The sequence below is a fragment of the Drosophila willistoni genome (assembly GCF_018902025.1).
Source record: "Drosophila willistoni isolate 14030-0811.24 chromosome XR unlocalized genomic scaffold, UCI_dwil_1.1 Seg144, whole genome shotgun sequence".
NCBI classification, from domain to species: domain Eukaryota; kingdom Metazoa; phylum Arthropoda; class Insecta; order Diptera; family Drosophilidae; genus Drosophila; species Drosophila willistoni.
In genome coordinates, this window is record NW_025814057.1 from 9,146,382 (window position 1) to 9,168,530 (window position 22,149).

At 34.8% G+C, this 22,149-nt stretch overlaps 1 protein-coding gene across 1 annotated transcript; it reads left to right on the top strand.

Moving 5' to 3' along the window:
- The first annotated feature begins 11,637 nt into the window (after nt 1-11,637).
- LOC6639220 (forkhead box protein biniou) lies at nt 11,638-16,459 on the top strand. Its single transcript, XM_002061767.3, has 5 exons — nt 11,638-12,255; nt 12,334-12,809; nt 14,382-14,658; nt 14,744-15,131; nt 16,009-16,459. Exons 1-5 carry the CDS (start codon nt 11,638-11,640, stop codon nt 16,308-16,310), a joined length of 2,061 nt encoding a protein of 686 aa, XP_002061803.1. The 3' UTR covers nt 16,311-16,459.
- The last annotated feature ends 5,690 nt before the right edge of the window (nt 16,460-22,149 follow it).

Sequence of the window (22,149 nt, forward strand, 5' to 3'; positions counted from 1 at the left end):
CCTGCAATCAGTAGCGGATCTACGGGGGGTGAAAGAGGGGAAATTTCCCCCCTCCAAAACTCCGAGTCGTATAGACAATCAGAGTTTGGTTAAGAAATTTTACTTGGTCAAGCAAATTTTTGACTTCGATTTCGCTCCCCCCAAAATGGAGCACACGATCCGCCACTGCCTGCGATATATAGAAGTCCACATTCAAAATTTTCGAGCCTAGGAGAACGATCGATCTAGACGGACCAACAAATAGACAGACGCATATGGCTACTTAAACTCGTATCGTGTCGTTGGGCTGATCAAGAATATATAAGTATTAAGTATATAGTTCCCAAGTAATATTCAAACTTTTTGAAATTTGCTGAAGCAATTTTGTATGCTTCTTTCTATGACTTTCACACTTCTGACCATACTGAAAATGAATGTTACGTATACGCCATGATGGCAGCTGAATCTTGCATTAGTTTTCAAGGATTCTTCAAACTTTTTGAAGCATTTTTAGAAATTTCTTTATGGAAAGTTTTCAGCGTGACCTTTTCCCCCATTTTTTCGTTTTCATTTTCGACATTCAACTGTCATTTCTTCTGTCATTTTCAATGCTAAAGTTTTTTCCCCCATTAAATTTTCTGTCCATTCGATTGGGTTTTGTGTGCCTGTGTGTGTGTGTGTGTGTGTGTGTGCCCACAGGTGCGCTGCCCTCGAAGGCCAAAGACAATCGGTCGCATAAAAAAAAAAGAAAAGAAAAGACAGGAAAATTGAGAGAGAGTGAGATAGAGACGATTAAAGTAAAGAACAAAGCAAAGCACAAAAAAAAAAAAAAAACTCAGGCCCACAATGACGACAATGAGCGAAGAGTGAAACGAAACAGATGCCATCAGACTGAAGGGGCGGAGGGGGTCGGAGTAGGCGAAACAAAAGTAGATCTTAAACCGAGAGGGGCATTTTGGAGGCCAGTAGTCATTTTCGCATGATCAACAGCCGATCCAGAGCAGAGCCAATGAGGAGAGATTAATTACTGCCTACGTTGGCGGAATCGCAACGTCCGTAATGTTCCCATGCGGGTAATTTCCCCCACTCAAACAAAAGTCAAAAAGCAAAAAACGAAAAAAAACAAAAAAAGCGAGAACAAAAATTTATATATAAAAATGTGTGTGTTTTTTTTTTTTTTGCTTCCTGTTTTGGCACCTTTGGAGCAACTGCCCCCTACACCCCCCGCCCGACTGTCTGTCTTTGTGTTCCTTTTATTTTTTTTGTTGTTGTGAGTCAACGGATTTTTAAGTATCAGCTATTAAACTAAAAGCTAAACAAAATAACAACCAGTCCAAAGTGGAAATGGCTTTTGTGAGGATCGGGAAGATCGCCCAAGATCATTGGGAAGGCACTTCTCATGAGTTCTCTCGCTATCTCTTTCTCTTTTACTTCCTACACGAAAAAAAAATATATCTCAAGTCGCAAAGTATTGAATATTTGCTTCTTCTACAGAAAACGATTCGTTTCATTTCGTTTTGGTTTTGGCGTTTTTTTTCTTTTTTTTTTCCTTTTTGTTTTCCTTCTGTTTTTGGTTCATTTCCATTTCAATTTTTCTTGTTCTGTGTTCTTAATTTTTGTACATTTGGCGCAATTATTGCGCACCAAATGGATCGCAAGTCTATAAATTGTTCGATTTTATTGCGCCAGCTTCGACAGTTGAATGGCATAGAAGGCGCAAGGGGGGGCAGCCTCTAGGCAGCCTCCCGCTGTTGGGGCTAGGCTAGCTGATCGACATTCAACTGAATGTGCGTGTGTGTGTGTGTGTTGGTGTGGGTGTAGATTGGTGCCATAGTTTGCATAGTTTGGCAATGGCATCCAACGACTGGCAACTGGCAACTGGCGGCATTTAAATTGTTGGCCATCTTGCGCAAGTTGTCGGCCATTTTGAAATATTTTGCTGCAGTCGGTTGCTCTAGACCACAAAAGGTGTTTATTGCCCCTCACTCTAGACTCTAGATGAGTGTGTGATGTCTGTCTGCTTAAGATGAATGAGAAGAATGAGTTTACCTCGAACCATTAATAAGAATTTCGATACATTGCAAAAAACTTGAAAATTTGACATATATAACTTGATTTATTCAACTATTCTAGGCATACATAATATTCGGCAAGTAAATTTTGGCCTTAAGTTTGCATTAGGGACATCTTTAGGTCTTTCTAAGGTTGTCTTGCTTTTTTCTCTTTATCTTTAAGGTCCTTTAGTTCACAAAGATCAATAGATAATGACTCTTATCATTCCCAATTGTTTTACAAGTTACCAAGTTGACTCCACATGAAAATGCATGTAGTTTTTGGTTTTTTTTTTCTGACTTCTTTTACCTATACGATGTTTTATAGCTCTACTAATTGTTAAATTCTTCTTTGACAGAAATTAAAGCCAATAAATATATGATAACCTTTAATATGTGAATAACCAACTGGATGTTTAAGACTTTATTTCTATAATAGATTTCTTGTTAGTTCTAGTACTAAGCCGCTATTGTCTAGGTTAGCTCCCTACAGTAGCTTTATCCTAGTTTTTAAGTTAGTTTAAGAAGCAAAAGGTTTAACTCCATTTTTTCTTTTATGAAAACATGTCACCTCCACATACGAATCACTCACTATAAACTATAAACCTTTACAATATCACAGATCGAAAGCATAAGCCTTAACCAGTGGTCGGCACGGCTCTGTCGCAGCGCTGTCGTCTCACATACACTGTAAATGCTCGTGTAGGTTCGGCAACGGCACTTCGGAAACAACACAACGTTTCGTACTTCGTGTTTGTTGTCACACACACAAATGCAAAGTCTCATTTTTGATTGTATGCGTGCCTACCCCTGGCCTAAACACTGAACCCTCTACAAGGTGGCGCAAAAGAAGTCAATAAATTTCTCAATGTTTAAATAAACATAATTTAAAAACAGAATCAAAGTTTTTTATAAAAAAAAAATTAGAGCCAAACAACATCGGATGACTTCTTTTGCGCCACCTTGTACTTAAAACTAATAATTGTCTTTAACGAAGTATTTCTATTATTGGAAATGATGCACACATGAAATTGAAATCATTCCATCTCATTCACTCCTTAGCTTCTTCCGTAAGATATTTCTTCAACTTCTTTAGTTAAAATTAAACAATAAATAAAAACTTTTCGTGTTTTTTTGTTTCGCTATCTACGATCTGAGCATATATGGGTCTGGGTCCAGACTTAAGGTTTCCCTAAGGTTTCCTTAAGGTTGAGTTTAAGTTGTCATAAGAATCGCTAAAGGTGGCGAATCATCGAGGAGTGCAGTGAGGGATATTTCCCTTTCTTCGCCTTAAAATTATTTACTCTACTTTTTTGTTGTTGTTGTAACTTTTAAATAAAATTATATTTCTTTTCCAAATTAATGTATTTTTATAAACAAATGTTTAATAAAAAAAAGTGCATTTCAATTTTTGGTGATTAAGGTAATAGACAAAAAGTTCTGCTTATTTCAAGTCAATAAAGTAAAATTTTAAGGGGTGTACCTAATCGATTGTTATATATAGAAGATCGATTGTTATATATAGAAGATCGATTGTTATATATAAAAGATCGACTGTTATATATAGAAGATCGATTGTTATGTATAGAATATCGATTGTTATATAAAGAAGATCTATTGTTATATAAAGACAATCGATTGTTATCTATAGAAGATCGTTTGTTATATATGGAAGATCGTTTCCCTTAGAATTGGTATTCAATTACCCAAGAATGTACACCTTCTTTTAGATCTAATTGTAAGTCTTGATTCCAGGAGGGGTTAAGTCGATCATTTCAAGGCGAAGAAAGGGAAATATCCCTCACTGCTCCCCTCGATGATTCGCCACTGCTCCCCTCGTAAGAGACACCAGATGGGTGATTGACTTATGGAATTTCTCAAATTCTTTGTATCTTGTCTCCTGTTGCAGGGAGGGGGGATGGGGGGACAAGCATTTTGAATTAATTCCAGTAACAAATCTATCGTTTATCTATACGTCGTCAAGTTAAACAAATACTTTCTATGGAAAATTTGTCATCGTATACCTTGACTAGAGTCAATTCCCAATTCCAGACCCAGACCATACCTAATGGGCATATAAACATATATATATATATAAAAGCTCTCTGAACTTTATTGAAATATTTACTGATATACATATATATTTAAGTTTGTCACACGAGTTACCCGCAATGTTTATTAAATCAAATATAACCACTTAAGACGAATTGTTCAAGAATATATACAAAGAACATTTTTAATGAGAAATAAAACGTGAAGATTTTTATAAATATTTACGAATTATTCAAAAATCGTGGGAAACAACAACAACAACTACAAATAGGAACTACTTAAAGAATTCGATGCTAGCTAAAAAAATCATTATCGAACACGTGATCATTGTGATCTGTATGTGTAATGGCCAGGGGAAAACGGGGGTAACAAAATTTCAGTCGGTAAACGTTTAAGTAAGATTTTCTAAGATCAACAACATTTTTGTTGTTGTTTTTCGTAAATATTTAAACAAAACGCACAAACGTTCTAATTCTAGTGTGGCGCCGACTTGGAGTTACCCTGTACCAAGTGCAGAATAACTGTAATCTAATCCAAGGCAAGAGACTAAAGGAAACAACTTTAAGCTAATCATGATGATTTAGTGTGACTTTGCTATACCCTTTCCTTTTGGTTATAGGGTATTCATAGAAAAAAAATCAAACTTGAGGCGTAAAACTCTATGTAAATATTTGGAAATTTTTGAATTTCAAATGTCTTTCTCTCTCTCTCTCTCTCTCTCTTTGATTATTTATTGTCCGGACTGAAGAAACGATTTAATAAGCACAGAAGACTAAAAGAGAGAGGGGAGAAGGGGGGAGGGGATCCGGGTGATGGTGGTGCAATTGTTTGCTTTTAACCCAGTTGTTGTAGGTCAGTGTGCAAAAACAGAAATCAGAGGAGGCGGCTCCTCCTCTCCTTCTTGTATATACAAGTTGGATACACGGTCCCCCGGAATAGTATGGTAATTGTTAATTGGAATGGGTATGACCATGGATTATATACTCTATGGACAAGATGATGATGATGATGATGATGATGATGATGATAATGATGATCGGTAGTGTTTAGAGAGGCTTTTAATTGTTAAATGTTTATTAAAACTCCAGTTTAAACAATCTGCCAAAGAGAGAGAGAGAGTGAGAGAGAGAGAGAGATGGTGGAGTATACCAACAACTCTTTACACCCCTCCATCTGGCCATCCACAACCATCTACATCCATCCAGCCATCCATCCAGCCAGCCAGTCCAGTAGTCCGTAGTCCGTAGTCCGTAGTCCGTAGTAGGGAGCATCAATGAATCAATGGGATTGGACTTTCTCTCTCGTATACATAATTTTGTTTACAAACATACAAACATACTGTACTATACTATACAAGGCATAATAGTAAACAATTTTTTGGCCATTTAATAACATTAAACAATTTAAAATTAAAAGCAAAACAACAACAACACCATTTAGAAAGAGGGCACAGAACGAGGAGGCACACGAGATTTTGCTTATCTTTATGATGATTATTTGAACTTGAAAATTGAAACGAACTAAACTGAAAACAACAATGATGACGAGTTTTGTTATTGTTGTTGTTGTTGTTGTTTGGGGGAATCCCTTTTGTAGCACTGACTCGGCCACATACATACATATCTATCCTATATACATATATTGTTTACAACATGCTAATGAAGTTAGTTTCATTTGTTATGGATTCTCTTCCATATAAACAAGATATTAGGTAAAAATGGCGAATAACCCAATTAAGATACTAATATATGTATGATCAGGTAAATCTAAAGGTGTGGGTGGTGGTGTGTGTGTGTGTGTGTGTGCCGGGGACGAATTGCAATTGGTTACAGGGAAATGGGCGAATGGGCTATAAATAATTGCACGTAAAAGTTGGTCAACACGAAAAGAAAACTGAACAAAAAAGATACAACTTGTCGTACCGGGAAAAGCAAAAATAGCCAACATATAGTACAGACATATCGTGTGTACATACATATATATATATGTATGTATGCCTATGACTAATCGAATGAAAATTATAAATACGGAAATTCAATTTTCGTTTTTTTGGCAACATCCCCGAAAACAAGATAAAAATTTTCCAAAATATGTGCAAGATATTTATAATTTAGAAAACTAATTATTATTAGTTTACTTTATTATCATATTACTTTATTATATGAAAGTTGGTAAAAGTTGCCTAAGCAGTTAGCAAGAAGTTTTAAGCCATTTTGGAACTTTTTAGCGGAATTTTAGTATTCTTAAACATTTCAAAAGTTTTTCAATTATGTTTTCAAAAGAAAGACCATGTTAAAGAAAGAGAAAAACAAAATTATACCCAAGAGTATGCACATAGAAAGAGAGAGAGAGTAGAAACTGCAGTTGCAAGCTTTGCCGTTATTTTTTCGCTTCATGTAGTTTGTGATTCCCAACTACTTTTAGCGTTGAAGATATGAAAAGATTCTTTAGCGAAGTCTGCTGACAACCTGCTCACCTTTTGTGTGTTGCCTATGATTGAAAATTATATAAATTGGTAAGATTTATTGACCTTAAGCCGGCTGAAACCCAGTTTTGACAAAATTATGTAAGTAATTCTCTAGCTAACGAAGTGAAATATGTAAACTGTATGAAAGAAGAAGGAAACTATTCAGATAAGCGATTTATTACATCAACTTGGTCCATGGACGGATCTAGAAATCATTTTTGAGGGGTTCAGATTTTTGACTTCAAAAAGTCAATTTTCGTTGGAAGTCTTTTGACAATTTAAGGAAAAGTAAAAATTGTCCAATTATTTCAAAGATTCTTTAGTAAAGACAGACGAAAAGGTACAAATTCATTTACAACATCGAAATTTCGAGGGGTGTCCAACTCTCCTAAGCCCCCCAGACTCCCTCCTGTAGCCGTCCATGACTTTGTCAATAATTTTAATCTCTTGGTTAGCTGATCAATCAAGAATGAATGTTTGTAAAACGTTTGAAGTGATTATCACTTAAAGATTTTTCGAAATTTTAAACAAATTTTGTGGAAATTATGGAAATAATTAATCAACTAATTACCTAATTAAAGATTTTTCTCAACTATAATTTTTAGTTTTAAATAGTTTTTTGCTATATGCTATGATATAGTATAGTATGATATAGTAGATCGATCGCTATGAAGGTTGAACAAAATCAAAATACACTTTTCGCTAGAATATATAGGAATACATTATTATAAATAGATATAGGAATACACATATTCCTATTACTAATCGGTTTTACATAATACTAATGTATAAGTTTCATAAATTTCTCTAAAATCAATTGAAAAATAAAGTTAAATCTATAAAATTGATTATAAAATTTATGAAAAATGTATTTCAAAAACGTTTTTGTTTGTAATTTAAAGGGTATTCAGAGATTGTAGTTGGATAGTTGGAAATAATTCTTGTCTCAACTTATTAGATATGTCAGATTAATAATTAATTGCTTAGTGTTAAAAAAATAGATTACAGCCAATTATCCATCTAGTAATGATTTCCATTCATTAGATTCAATTTTTTGTTTTTTTTTTTATTTACCCCATGATCAGAAAACAAAAAGCAATTAATAAATTGAACCCCAGAGGGTAGAAAAATTTCATTTTGCTTTTTGGGTATGTATTTTATTTTTGTTTTTCACGTCTGTTTAATTTTATTCCTCACTCACAATTAATTTTTGTTTTTGCTTGCAGAAAAACAACGGAAAACCAGCAGGCAGAAGGAATCGCAAAATGAAATGAAACAAAATGAAATGAAGAAAATGAATAAGAAGTAATAATAATCAAACGTAAAAATAATTTATGGCCGCGGCCAACCAACAAAAAGCCAACAAAATACACCTAAAATAAAAACGAAATGTTCCCAAAAAAATAAAAAAAAATCGAACAATTTTTATAAATTTTTTTGGTATTTTGCGCCAAAAAGAGTTTAACGAAACAAAAGACCAAAGAAATGTTTGATTGACGACTATTACATACCCTTTTTCGTATTAAGTTTCTTAGATTAATCGACTGTCGATTAAAGGTTGACTTAAAAGCTTAACTTGGCAATTGTTTGCCTTTGTTCATTGGAGGTTTCTTTCTTTTCTTTTCTTATCTTTTCTTTTCTTGTTTTTTTTTTCTGTGCCATTACGCAAAAGTATAAATATTTCCAAGAAAATGGCAAGAGGCTTGATATATACACACACACACACACAAACACACGTGCATATGTATAGTCTTGATGAAAACACGAAATTAAAATATCTTTCAGGCCGCGTCCAAAAGTCGTCGAAACGTCGAAATCGCGCCTGATGCCATCGACAAATAGAATTTCGTGAAATGTAAACAAAACTCCGCCTTCCACCTCAAGTGAGAGAGAGAGAGAGAGAGAGACAGAGACGGGGGAAAAAAATAAAAATAATGTATTTGTATCTTTGTGTGTGCTCATCGCGTATGTGTGTGTATCTGTTTTTGGGGGGGAATTGAAACGTTGCTGCTGCTGCTGCCGCTGTCGCTGCGAGAACACGATGAGAGAGCAACAAGAGCAACCAGCAGCAGCAGCAACAACTCGTCGCCCTCGTCGCCATCGTCGTCACGGTCGGTCGTGAATTGTTGGCGTTCTGTTGTTGTTGTTGCTGCTGCCGCTGCTGCTGACAGCAATGGCGGCATTCAGGGGAGGCTACCAGCTACACCAGTTCTCTATGCACGAGTGAGAGGGAGAGACAGAGAGAGAGAGAGAGCTAGCGAGAGTGGGAGAGTGGGTCTCTGCGCGATCTTTACAGATCTCGATGCCAGCGAACGACTAAATCAATTAACAGCTCGTTACAAATGCCGCCCAGCTTCCTTTTTTCCTTTTTTTTTTTTTGTTTCTTTTGTTTTCCTCTTGTGTTCTTTCTTTCCATTGAAACACTAAACGTTAATTCATTTGCAGTAATTGAATTGGGTTCAGCGATTTGGGTTTTTCCATCTTCCATCCATCCATCCATCCATCTCCTTCTCTTCCTCCCTTGCCTTGCCTGATCTTATTTGGTTTTGACTATTTATTAACTGTTGACTGGACAGGGACATGACACACTCTCCATATCCAGACACACACACACACACATACTTACACATCTAATAAGTGTATTTTCCATAGAACAGCAAATTCATAAGAACTTTATGATCTCCGTCTTCTTTGTGCTTATTAGAAATTAGTTTCGATTATTTAAGGGGAATACTTTGAACATAATCAAAATATTCTTAACAAATTATAATATTTTATCACACATTTCTTTAAACTTATCTTAAGGAAATTAAATCTGTAAATTTCTTAAAATTTTCAAACGCATTTAATACTATTCAGGCTTTAGGAAAACTTGGTAACCTCCTTAAAGGATGTTCTTTATGGGGAACTGTCCTTTTGAGAAAGAGATGAATTTGTTATATCCCACAGAAAGATCTGTGCCAGCATATTGAAACTTTATTGTGACTAAAATCTTCAGATCAAGTTGGATTATGATCCCGTTAGAACAGATCACAAATAAATCATCCAATAAGAAAAAAATATAAAAATAATAAATAAATAAAAAATCACAAATATAAAACAGAAATACATAAATATAGAATTAAAAAAAGCAAAAAGAAATAACAAAAATAAAATATTTAAAGCACAATGTAAAAATAAATAATTAATTTAGATAAATATGCAAGAGAAAATAATAAAATAAAACAAAAAATAAATATAATAATACAATACAATTAATACCACATAAAGTAATTATACATTTAAAAGAAGTAATTGAAAAATAAAAGTTTAAATAATAAAATATAGAATAGAAAATTTAAAAACAAACATAAAATAATATAAAATTTACTAAGGAATAAAATTAAATAAAGATGGAAACAAAAATGAATGTAGAATAAAATTAAGTAATAAACTAATTAAGAAATTAAGTAATAAATCCATAAAATAACAATAAATAGAAGACTTAAAAAAGCCATAAAAAAAATATGGAAATTAAAATCACTTTATGTATATTTTGAATTAATTTCCATATTTTTATAAAATTACTTTATGTATATTTTGAATTAATTTCCATATTTTTTTTATTGCTATTGTAAATGTATTGTAAAAATAACTGAAGATTAGAAAACAAAAATATGTAAATTAAGAAAAAATAAAACAAAATTTAATTAATAGTTATATGACATTAAAAACTAATAATATATATATATATATTATTATTATTATTTATTAAAGATGCCAAATTATGTTTCAAAACTATTTTCAAAATATTAGTAAATATAAAATTCTATAAATTAATTTTTAAATTAACGGAAGGTAATTCCAATCCGATCAAATTAGCAACTATTTAAGACACTAAAGTTTTCCAGAGCTACATATATCAGACATCAACTTATACATATATAGCTAGACTCTAGATTTCTAGATTCTAGATTCATGTCAGAGAAAATGTATAAGGTTGGCTTTCTATCTTTGTTTTTTAAAGAAGAAATCAATTGATTTATAGAATTTAGTGAATTTTTAAAACTGAATTGCAAGTAATAACTTTAAGATTTCATACTATTGAAAAATCCTTTAGAGATTAATAGAACTTGAGATAAGATAGTGTCGAATTGAATAATAATTTCTTGTCTCATCTTTAAAGAATATCAATTTGATAATTAATTACCTTAATTCTTATTGTGATTATCTTTCCTATTGTCATTATCCTGCATATACCAAACTATAGTTACTTTTTTTTTAGCAAAAAACTTTGTTTTTCAAAGTGTTAATAAAGGATTTCAAGGACTTTAGACTTTACTTTTAAAATTTTGGTATAAAAAGTTAAAAATTGAATTCATATTGGTTGATCACTTTGTGTTCCTATCCAGGAAAAAGAAGAAAAGTCCTTAAACCCCATTTGAAAACGATTGATTGGAATAGTTTCATTTGACTTTTGGTTATAAATTGAAAAAGGAGATTTTCAGCTTCTTTGGCGTCTTGTTATAATAGTTGAGTTTACTTAGTATTACCATTTAAGTTATTTAGGATAGGATTTTGCATGCCAATGCCTTGACTTGTCTTGCTCCAATAACCAAATCAAAAAGGCATATGGCTTCAGATTCAAATATACTGCAATATATGTAAATGAATGCAATGATCACCCCAGAGACAGCAGCAGCAGCTAATTGAGAACGAGAGAGAGTGAGAGTGAGAGAATTGGATTCAAGAGAGAGATGGTGGGACAGGGAGCCAATGAGCCAATTGGGAGTGCGAGAGCTGGAGAGAGAGAGAGATCAATTTGCGTAAGGCGTAGGCGAAGGCGAAGACGAAGGCGACTAAAAAAAGAATTTGTTCTTCTCAAGTGGTTCGGGCTCAATGGCTCATTGCAGTTCGGTTTTCAGTTCAGTTTATCGAGAATAATCAAACGGTGCGGTACATATACGGAATATTCAAAGATATATATCTCATATATACACACATTCATATATATATTTACTTGTGAACCTTTTTTTTTTTTGATGATCTTTTTAATTGCAAATTGAATTGAATATATTACAAGTTTCGTTGTCGTTGTTGTTGTACAAAATGATTAAAAGTGAAGAAGTGTCCGAATTGAATAGCCGCACATTGATGAGTGTAGATCAATTGAGTGGATTTTTGCCACCAACTATATATAATCATGCCTATACCCATCAGCATCCAGCCCATAATACGCACTTGTATCGCACCACATCGAATCATTTGACCAATGGCAATTATCAGACCACCCACATGGGTGGTGGGGGTGCTCCTTCAGTTGGTGGTGAATCGCCAACCACAGAGATGGTCGATGAGAAACCAAATATTAGCTATATGGAGCGTAAATATTATATGAATACAACGATTGGTGGTGCGCCAACAGCAACACCACAACCATATGATTTGCATAGTATGGGAACACCGCCGGCTTCATCGTCCAGTCCGATACCATCGTATGGTGTATTAATGACAGCCTCTGCGGCTGCCCATTCGGCTGGTTCCATGTCACCATCCAATTCCCATCCATCGAAAACGCCCACCGATCAGGAATTGCATTATGTTAGTTCCACATCGGTGAAACCGTTGCAATTGCAACCGATGAACCATCAATATGCATCGACAATCAAATATTGTTCGAATAATACCATTTTGAATGCCAATGATTATCAGCTATTGGCCAGTCATGTGGAGCAACAGCAGCAACAACAAGCACAGGAACAAGAACAACAACAACAGCAGCAACAGCAACAACATCAGCAGCAGCAACAGCAACAACAGCAACAACATCATCATCATCAGCAACAACAACAACAACCTTCACCAAATAGTGCATACTTTCCACGCATCACCTCATCACCCTCTCAAGTCATTAGCAATGCTCACGGTGGCATTCCAGTGATGAACTATTCCAGTTCTAGCTCATCACCTGCCAAATCTTTGAATGGCTCCGATCATCATCATTCACCATCGTCCTTAACTCAGCCAGCAGTTAGTCAAACAACATCACAGAAAACAAATGTCACTGCGGTCACTGCGGCAACAACAACAACAACAGGATCAAGTGTGACAACCACCAATCAGGATAATCATAATGGTACACCCGATACGACCAAAAAATCGGGAACTCGTCGTCCCGAAAAGCCGGCATTAAGCTATATAAATATGATTGGACATGCCATTAAGGAATCGCCCTCAGGCAAGCTAACACTTAGCGAAATCTACGCATATTTAATGAAGAGGTAGGCCAAATCCAAATCCCAGAATCTAGGATACAAATTAAATCCTTTTCATCTTGCCTCTTGGAAATTCTTTAGTCAAAACTATCTGAACTTACGACACTAGGCCTAATGTTTCGAAAACCCAAGACTATATCTCGGTATTCATTCTGAATTCAAAATGTTATGTAATTTGTGACATAATCTAACTTCACTTAGACTTAAGATCGATTTAAACTGACTTTAAAAACATTATAGAAATCCTAAGATCCTGAAAGCAAAATAGGCCTCCAAAATTTCCGATTTTTATATAATTTGCGATAGAATCCAACTTCAATTAGATTCAAGATCGACTTAAACTGAATTTAAAATCATTATAAAGTTCCTGAGATTATCTAAAGTCAAAAGCGATTCTTCTTAAAGGCAAAATAGGCCTCAAAAATCTCAGATTTTTATATAATTTGTGATATAATCTAACTTCAATTAGATTCACGATCGATTTGAACTGAATTTAAAAACATTATTGAAATCCTGAGATCACCTTAAGTCAATTAGAGTCAAAAGCGATTCTTCTTAAAGCAAAAATAGACCTCCAAAATTTCCGATTTTTATATATATAATATAATCCAAATTCAATTAAATTCAAGATCGATTTGAACTGAATTGAAAATCATTATAAAATTCCAGAGATCAGCTCAAAACCAATTCTTCTTAAAGCACGGCAAAGGCCTCCAAAATTTTCCGATTTATATAGTTGGAAACTGGAGCTGAAACTAAATAAAAAGCATTTTATCACAAATTTGATTGCAAATCAATGAGAATGATTTCAATTAGCTATAGATCAGAAACGAATTTAGTAAAGTGTGGGATTCCGAATTGATATAGAAGTTTGGAGGGGTTACGGGGCCGTGATATACTTTTGGGAAAAAGTTTTTAAAACCAAAATACGTTTTTGTCTCCCTGATCCATACAGATCTTAGTCTTAGATATATGTATGACAAAATATCTCTATATCGTATACCTATGTATATATATATGTATGTTAACATGCGGATGAGACCAAACATGGAGACAGTAATCCTTGGTATTGGGTGACATCGGCACTAGCCACAGATGATTGTTGCTCGATGCCAGGCACAATGAAAAATACTTATACCATCAGATATATATATATTGAGAGGGAGGGTTGGTTTATTTACTTGTCTCTGATTCTATTTAGTCAACAAAATTTGATATCCCCCCCCCACACAACCATCACCAGCACCACCAGCTACACCACCTCCACCTCCCCCCCAATACAAATAGTCGAGCTCGCGCATCCTTCTATTTTTTTCGCTCATATTTCTTGTATGGGATTTGGTGTTGGTGCTGTGTTTGGATTTCAATATTGGCGACGAGACGGATATCCACTTGAGTATACATACATATACATATATGTATATATATATATATGCGTATGTAGACATTATGCGTGAGAGGGTTTTTTTGTTGTGTTCCCCTTCCCCTTTTCCCACTTTAACAACAAGAAACTTTAATTGAATTTTGTGCTTTTGATTTCGATTTTCGCTAACTTGGCATATTATGTATCTTTCTCAGCTATGAGTTCTTTCGCGGACCCTATGTGGGCTGGAAGAATTCGGTGCGGCATAATCTCAGTCTGAACGAGTGCTTCAAGAAACTGCCCAAGGGCATGGGTGTGGGCAAGCCGGGCAAGGGCAATTATTGGACAATCGATGAGAATTCGGCCCATCTATTCGAGGACGAGGGCAGCCTGAGACGCCGGCCCAGAGGATATCGCTCCAAAATCAAGGTCAAGACATATCCCGGCCATGGTAATGGCTACTATACAGGCAGCTATGGTGATGCCAGCATGGTAAGGAATGCATTGTGAATAAAATATCCTTCAATCTATAACTAAACTCACTCTCTCTCTGATTTTTGGCTTATTCCTCGTCCAGGATAATGGCAACTTGTATGGCCCTACCTATGCCAGCTATGATTATGGATCTTCAGCTGCTGCTGCTGTCAATGGTCTGTCACCGGGTGGACCTCAAGGATTTGAAGCCTGGAATGTCCATGCGGCCCACAGTGGACCACCGGCTGTGGGTGTTGGCGGTTTGCCGCAATATTCGAATATCACTTGCCTGACGGCGGGCAACAATCTGAATGGCTCATCACCCACTCCGCCTCTGGCTCATTCCTCGTTGGGCATGGCCCCAACAGCATCGGTATCTGTGGCCTCAAGTTCCCCGGCATCGGCGGGGCTTCAAAGTGATTATGGGTCAGCCGCCAGTCTCGTGGCTGCCGGCTATTCCTATTCAACAAGTGTCAGTGGCTTGGATAACGGTAAGTGCAATTCCAACTGTCAAAAAAAGGAGAAGCGGTTTGTGGCAGGGGGGAGACGAGACGAGCCATGGTGTTGGCATAGAGCAATTCAAAATGGAACTAGTTCCATTCTCATTGAAGTAAAGTGAAGAATCTAACAGTAATCTAAGAATAAAGTTATAGTTAAAAGTTGAATTATCAATATATAAATATAGAAAAGTTATGGAAAAATGAGAATTAGTTTAAGAACAGATCATTTCAGCTTGGAACTAGTTCCGGGCATTGAAGAAATAAGAAGATCTTAATAGTAATTTAAGAATAAAGTTATAGTCAAATCTTAAAAATATTAAAAGTTATGGAATAATCAATTATTCCAATTCAATAATCATTTATGGAATAATAATAATTAAATTGATTCAGAGCATTTTAGTTTGGAACTAGTTTCGGGCATTCTGTCAAATTAACTTAAAAGGTTATGTTTCTTTGTGGTTAGGTTTGATTTTGAGGTTAGATTACTTAAAAGGGCAACTTGTCAGGTCTAAATCAATTCAAAATGAGCTAATTTCAACTCCAAAAAAACACTCAGCACTGATCATTTCTTGCGCTTGGGTGTTCGCGTCAATCAGGGGTAATATAATTGCTGACTGTCCGCGTCTCGTATTACCGCTCTGGAGTTGATGTTGGTGCAACATATGGTTGCCTCTGCCCTCGCTCTCACACCCTCACCATCAGGCTTAGTCTCAGTCTAGGCCCCTTTTGCCTTGTCTCCTACAACGACTTGAACGACTTTTCCTTTTTATAGACGCCGCCGTCGCGACGTTGTGTGAATTTTAACGCTTTAGATTTTAATCGTTTTACATCTTTGTCTTCTTTTTGTTTTTTTTTGTTTTCATCGCAGGTCTTCGGTCCATGTCGCTGCAGCAGTTGCCGCATTTATCCACCATCCAACAGGCTCAGTCACTGCATCATCATCATCATTCGCATTCGCATTCACATTCACATACTCATGCCCATCATCATGGCTCCATGACACCGCCGCCATCGCAGTCGGGCCATCAGGTGATCGAGCATTCGCCAATTGATTTCAAGCCGCCTTACCTGTCGCTGACTCCGCCTCCTACCACAATTGTGGTCAATGGGAGTGCCGGCAGTGGCGGCGGCGGCGGCGGCTACTATGAGACAATCAAACAGTCCAATTAGCATCAAACAGGTCTAATTGGAAGCTAAACTACTATAATATCTACATGTCTATGTTACTTTCATAATTACCTCAAAGGATAATTTTTTTCTTTTTTTTAATAGTACTTAATTATAGAATTTAAGTAGTTGGAGACAAGCAAAAAGAGAGAGAAATTATATAAATATTATGCATACAAAACATATATTTAGTAATATAAATAAAAATATTTTAAATTTAATTTCGAGTTCATTTTTTTAATATGAGAAAAAAAAGGATCAACCCTACAGCTCCTCCAAATGAGTAATGTCCTTAAGGACAATGCTACCAAATTTTATAGGAAATATGGTAGATGATTGTATTCCGTGCATAATTAAAATATTTAAGTTTTACTGAAGCCAATTCAACGGATACTTGCAGCTAATAAAAATATTAAGATTCTCTCGAATTTAATATATTTAATATATAGGTATATAAAAATTTGGAAGATATCATTTCATGGATAAGTCGACCTAATGAAAAATCTTTATTTTTTCAAACCGATCAAAGTTTGATATGGGATCACATAATTCAAAGTTAAGTGAAGATCTTTAAAGCGCCAAAAAATAAACAAAGAAATTTAGTCTAACACAGACAATATTTAAGAATATTTGGATTTCCTATTCAAATCCATTGCGTTTCATTCAAACTTGATTTAATTTTAATATATTGTTCTAGTTGGTTAATTTGTTGTGATCTATTCAATTTTCAAATTCCCTCTACATCAGTGCAGTCAGTTTTAGCTGTTAAATATCGATTAGGCGGATTTTAAGCTCAATGCGCGATCAGCGCTAATTTAATTTCTGGCAACGCCGTCAGTTTCATATTGGCGGCTGTCCTTGCTTGCAGGTTGTTATTAAGTTTTTTGTTTTTTATTGTTTGTGTATAAAAAGTGTTTAAAAGTGCAAACAAATTAGATCGGCATTAAGTTAAAGTAATCAGTGTTCAATTAACTCTATTCGCTTCGTTGTCGGTTCGTTGGTTATTAAAATTTAGCAAAAACCATTTTTGAGGCTGCGGCGTCTTTGCATATACATATATATGCGTGTGTGTGTGTGTTTGTATGTGGTGCAAGCTCGACTCGTCCTGTGATTTGTGTGTTGAGGCTTTATAACCGGGCAAGCAAGCAAGTCGGAAAGAATGTAGTAAGCGTTTAATTAATTCAATTCGCAATCGGCTTAACGGTTATTAAAATACAATAAAATGAATTTCTAAAAGACGCCGCCTTCAATTCAGTTGCAATTATCGCCCTATATATGCATGTGTGTGTGTAGTGGTACGTACATACATAAGCAATGCTATGTGATTTTTGTTTTCTTTTTTTTTATGTGCAAATAAAGTGTGAATTTTAGAAATATAAAAAACAAAATAAAAAGGAGATGCAAAATCAAAAGAATGTTCGGCAATTGCCCACTTTGATATGTTTTATGTTTTGTTTTTGGTTTTGTTTGCGAATTGTTACAAATTGACAACGCAAGAGGAAGAGAAGTCAGCAACATGCATTGATACAGCAAGGTAAGTGATAATTTCTTGACTTATTAAATAAAGATCTGTACAATTATATATTTTATTCTACATTAAATTTATCTCGATTTCAATTCGAAATAATATTTAAAATTCCATGCAAACGCGATAGATAATTAAATTATCGATATCCTCCAATGCCAGGCTCAGTTTGAGCTAACAGAGTTGGGGGATCATAGCTCAAATTGAGCTAACAGCTCAAATTGAGTTTACATAATGTTGGCGGTAACTTTGAGAATTTCGAAAGCATTTATGAAAGCGCCATCGTTGGAAGAAACCGTTTTTTAAAGCTTCTTCCGGTTAAAGAACCGATTCAAACTTGTTGTCGATAAAGCTTTTTTTTTTTTTTTTAAAATCTCCCTTGGAAAAGTATTAATATTGCTTGGAATATCTATGGAATGCACTTGCTCTGGCAGTTCCTTAGTCGTTTATTTGTTTTACTTGTTGGTGACTTACACAAGCACCAAGTTTTATAGCATACTTTTAGGTGGTTATATATAAAAATCAAAGTAGGCAAACGAAACTAATTTCAAATGGTTGAAAAACTAGAAAAGTAAAAAGGTTTAAATCCAGGTCTATCCCGTGAAAAAACTGACAAGATCAATGGAATATGATGTATATTTGAAAAATGTTTGTTTCCAGAAATGTTTGATTTAAATTGTGTGAATATAACATAAAAAAAAAGAATTTTTATTTTTAATTTTATGTGAATAATAATAATGGAACATTATAATGTTGCAACTTCGCTTAGCAAGTAGCGACTTTAAGTTTAGTTTGGTAAGAGTAATTAAGTAAATGAAGTTAGTGTAATTAATACTTACTCTTACCAACACGATTTGTCTCCAAACAGGATATTACAGGGGCCTAATTCATTTTTAATGTTTCAGAGTTTCTGGAATTCCGAAAATTCATTCGTGCCATGTTATTTGTATTCTCCAATAGATTAGGCACAATTTACGTCTTTATATTAAGTGCAATTTAAATATTTACCTTGCGGGATTTTAAATTGATCCAGTTAAGACAAAAATTCCAAACAAAAAATCTTTCTTTATTCGATCTGAAGTGTTAAGACTCGAATTGTTAGTCAAATCATGACATCTACATGCATACATATATGTACATATGTATGTGTCATAATGTGCATCAAAATCAATGTCAAACAATTTTGGTGAAGCAGCAAATAATGAGCTCAAAGGATAATCAATAAGGGAGACATGCCCGAAAGGCCCATAAAATCTGCATTGTCCTCAGAAAGATCAACAATCCAATTATTCTGTTAATTGTCTCACCTTTATGAGCAAATTAAAATCCTGCCCAGAGTCAAATGGACCAACTGAAGACCTCAACCCAAAGCTGAGCTGTCCATTGTTCGTTCTACTCAATCGCATCAAAAAGTCGTCGACGTTGTCGTTGTCCTTGTCATCGTTGTCCGCATCGTCGTCGTCGTCGTCGTCGCCGCTGATCATTATCCAAGAAAAAAGGACTCGGAATCCTGACTAGGACTAAGAAACTTTGAACTGAGACTAAGGGATTGAAGGAAAACCCAAAGACAAACAGTAGCAAAAAGAGTATTTGAGTGAAAAATTTTAACAGTCAAAGGATAATCGGGATTAAATCTTCTTCAAAAGTTAATGTTTACCCACGCACCTACCGTTTGGCGAAAAAAAAAACGAAAGGAGAGAAAAATGAACAAAAAGAAAGATGCAAAAATTATGAAAATATTGTCACAAGTGCACACAGCAGCAGCCCAGCCCATCAGGACAGTGAATGCAAGGATGCTGCTGTTGCTGCCGCACAGGACAATTGCAGGCGGCAATCAAAACATGCAATTGTCCGTTTCGTTCGGCATTGAAAATCGAACCGAAAACCAAACCAAAACCAAACCGAAACCGACCCATACACACACACACACACACAGAGGAAAAAAGAGAGCTCAAGCTGAGACTGAGGCCGAGCCATCGTAAGAGGATTTGTGCGTCAAGTAAACACAGGAATCGTTCTCGGTCCCTGGTCCTGGTCCCTGGTCCTGGTCCCTGGTCCAGGGACATGCGATAGGCAGAGGCAGCGAGACAGACAGACAGACTGAACCGAAATCGAAGATGCAGCCTGCATAAATAAATAAATAAAATGATTTGAACATTTTATATTTTCGCAAAAAAAAAAAAGAGGAGAAAAAAAAATAATAATAATAAATGGCAAAGAATTTTTGCTTTGCGTTAAAATAAACAATTTGATTCTCCTTTTTTTTTCCTCTTTCTCTTCTTTTTTTTTTGTTTCGTTTGTTGGTTGCACTTTTATTTATTTTAAATTTATGCGAAATTAAAAACGTTTTTCGCAAGGATTTTCAGATGAGAGACAGAACAATCCAATGTTTTTACAGGACGAAACGAAACGAATCGAACCGAAATGAACCGAAATATATGTACATACATACATACATATGTATATATGTATATACCAATGTTGTACGCATAAATTTTCACTATAAAAATGATAAAGAACAAAAAAATTTAACGTTGACCATGTATAAAGAAGATAATGCAGTTAATGAAGATAAATGCGGCACCTGATGAGGATAATGCTAATGATGCACATGATGATGATGATGATGTTGATAATGATGATGTGGTAGATAAATCTAAGATCAACAATTATTATAAACCAATTTAATCGTAGAGTAAATAGTTCTCTATTCAAATGATCTTGCTTTCGGTTAGTAGGAGGGGAAGAGACACTTTTAAATGTTTTCAGCGAATCAAAATCAAACAATTGTCACTTATATTATATTCCATTTTTATTTAAATTCTAGAGAAAATTCTTGAAGCAGAAGAAGGAAAGAAGAGAGTGAAGAGTGTTGGGTCCATAGGCGAAATTAAGTGGGGGAAATGAGTGAAATTTGCTCCAAAAATTTGATTTTTGAAACATATAAAGAAGTTTTTTGAAAATTTTGCGCATGACGAAAAATTCTAAAATCAATCATTGCTTTCACACAACATTTAAGTTACAAGACATACAAAATGTTGTAAACTTTTTGCAAATATTGAACACTTTACACATTCTATGGCATACTTGAAGGAGCTTATTTCCCCCATTTCCAGTCCCAGATCCGCACAACTTGGCTCAGTGTTGATCGATTATTCCATTCGAAGTGACAGTATCCAACACGTTTGAAATCTTCTAAAGCGACTTGATGTTCAATACGTTTATCGCAATCAATTCAATTCCTATCTAAGTACCTCCACGTGTGCTTTATTACGTCTGTTCCACGTATTGCTGCATTAGGGATAACACTCAGGGGGGGTAACGACATATCTCCGACGTTAGAAAAACGACATATCTCCGCGCAGATCACCGGCGATGATAGAATAAACCCCAATAATAATTTCGCGCGGAGATATGTCGATTTTCTAACGGCGGAGATATGTCGGCGATTTCTTAGTTAACAATTCAAAACCTTTTTAAAAATGCTAAATTACGATAACGTTGAGATAGAACTTAAGAAAATCGCTTGGATTCATAAAACTAATTGACATCAAGCCGACTAAAGCCAAAAACTTTGATATGTAACTTTTTGAAAACGACTAGAATTAAGCAAAAATACACATAAAACCTGCAAAAATTAGTTGCAAGATGTCTCAAAGAATTACTTTGCGAATCTCAAATTACGACAATTGTTGATCGTTTCTCAAATCTTATATATATATTTATTTTCTTGTTGAAAACTAATGTCTCGTTAATATTGTAATTAATGTCTTAAAAACTAAAATGTTTGCAAATTTTCGAAGAAAGTAGGAAGTTTTATTACAAACTGTTCTAATGGCCATATCATATCTTCAACGCTAAAAGTAGTTGGGAATTCAAACTACATGGAGCGAAAAAGAAGGGCAAAACTTGCAACTGCTGCATTCGCTTCGCTGAATTCTTTAGCGAAGTCTGCTGATGATAGAACTTGGTGGTTCTTTATAAGTTTTATGATTTCAAATCTTATTAATTAGTAAGATTTATTGACCTCAAGCCGGCTAAAAACCCCAGTTTTGATTAGCTTGAAACCGTGGGATCTGGACACTCCCTAAAATGTTAATATTTTAAGAAATTTTTAATTTTATTTGCCAGAACTTTTGATTGATTGAAGTGGTCGTCTAATATTGATAAACCCTCATACTAACAAATGTCTTTATTGAGAATTACTGAAATAGCTGAGCCGATAATCCTGATGTTTTAATGGGCTCCTTTCAGAAAATATTTTCTGGATTCGTTCACATTAAGAAATTAAGATATAAGTTTTTAAAATCGTTGGAA

Coding starts and splice junctions, on each gene's coding strand:
- LOC6639220 (XM_002061767.3), top strand. CDS start 11,638: ATGATTAAAAGTGAAGAAGTGTCCGAATTGAATAGCCGCACATTGATG. Junction 12,256..12,333: donor ATCAGCTATTGGCCAGTCAT/GTGGAGCAACAG, acceptor CATCAGCAGCAG/CAACAGCAACAACAGCAACA. Junction 15,132..16,008: donor TGTCAGTGGCTTGGATAACG/GTAAGTGCAATT, acceptor TTTTCATCGCAG/GTCTTCGGTCCATGTCGCTG.